Consider the following 944-nt stretch of genomic DNA (forward strand, 5'->3'; position numbering starts at 1 on the left):
CGTTCCGCCCGGCCGACGCCTGCAGCTGCTCCCCGGTGCACCCGCAACAGGCGTTTTGCAATGCAGATGTAGGTAAGGCGCCGCGCCGCCACCCCGCGCGTCCCCACCGCCCCCGTGGGGACCCCGGGCCCCTCCAGAATCCTGCAAGTTGACGCCACACCGTCCTTTCTTTCCCTCGCTTCACCGACCTCAAAATTCCACCGAAATTCCACTGGGGCGCTGCCCCCCCCAGTAGGGAGCCAGGAACGATGGGGTTTTGGCAGGCGGCGCGCCTGGGATGCCAGCGCTGGGGGCGGGGAGGGTGGGGGGGCATGGCGCAGGGTGGGGGTGGGGTTCCGCCCCAGTGGGCTGGAGGGGTGGGCACCCTCGGGAGAAACTTTCCCAGGTGAGGCGGAGTTGGGTTCCTCAGGGGCAGGGCGGGGAAGGGCATCTTGGCCTGTGTGGCTCCCAGCAGCACATTTGGGGTTTGCCTTGTTAAGGGGGGCAGGATGGAAGCTCCCCTATGGGGACAGGTTACTCAGACCCAGGGGGCTGTGGAGAACCTCCGGTGACCCCCATGGGGTGGCTGGCTGCCCTGTGCCCCGCCCAGGAGGCTCTACAAACAGAGCTGGGCAGGGATGGGGACATCCAGTGTTTGACCCCCCAGTGACTGTTTTTTTAGGACATCTACCCAGCTGGGGGACTGGTGACTGCAGGGGTAGGTGGGGCTGCTTTAATCACGCAGCAAATATCCGTTAGCTCAGGACTCCTGGTCCCCAAGCGCTGGGAAGGCGGGAGGACACAGTGTTTGTTTTGCTCCTTGGAGGGGAGAAGGCTGGCTGTGCAGGTTACGCGGATGCTCGCTGGTCTCCCGGCTTTAGGGTGTCACCCAGAGGATGTGGCTTTTCCCGAGCCCCGTTCAGTCTGACCGAGGTGACAGGTCCCCAGCCGGTGGGCCTCTGCAG

The 944-nt window shown here is 65.0% G+C and overlaps 1 protein-coding gene across 1 annotated transcript in view; it reads left to right on the forward strand.

The window, feature by feature from the left end:
- The window catches only part of TIMP2 (TIMP metallopeptidase inhibitor 2), a 65,060-nt gene that overhangs the window by 7,919 nt on the left and 56,197 nt on the right, over positions 1 to 944 (forward strand). Inside the window, exon 4 of the mRNA XM_042783527.1 lies at positions 4 to 72. Coding sequence (XP_042639461.1) covers positions 4 to 72 — 69 coding nt within the window. The remainder of the gene's footprint in view (positions 1 to 3; positions 73 to 944) is intronic.

Source organism: Orycteropus afer, unplaced genomic scaffold, assembly GCF_000298275.1.
Source record: "Orycteropus afer afer isolate SDZICR_OR568_19922 unplaced genomic scaffold, OryAfe1.0 scaffold00018, whole genome shotgun sequence".
NCBI lineage: Eukaryota > Metazoa > Chordata > Mammalia > Tubulidentata > Orycteropodidae > Orycteropus > Orycteropus afer.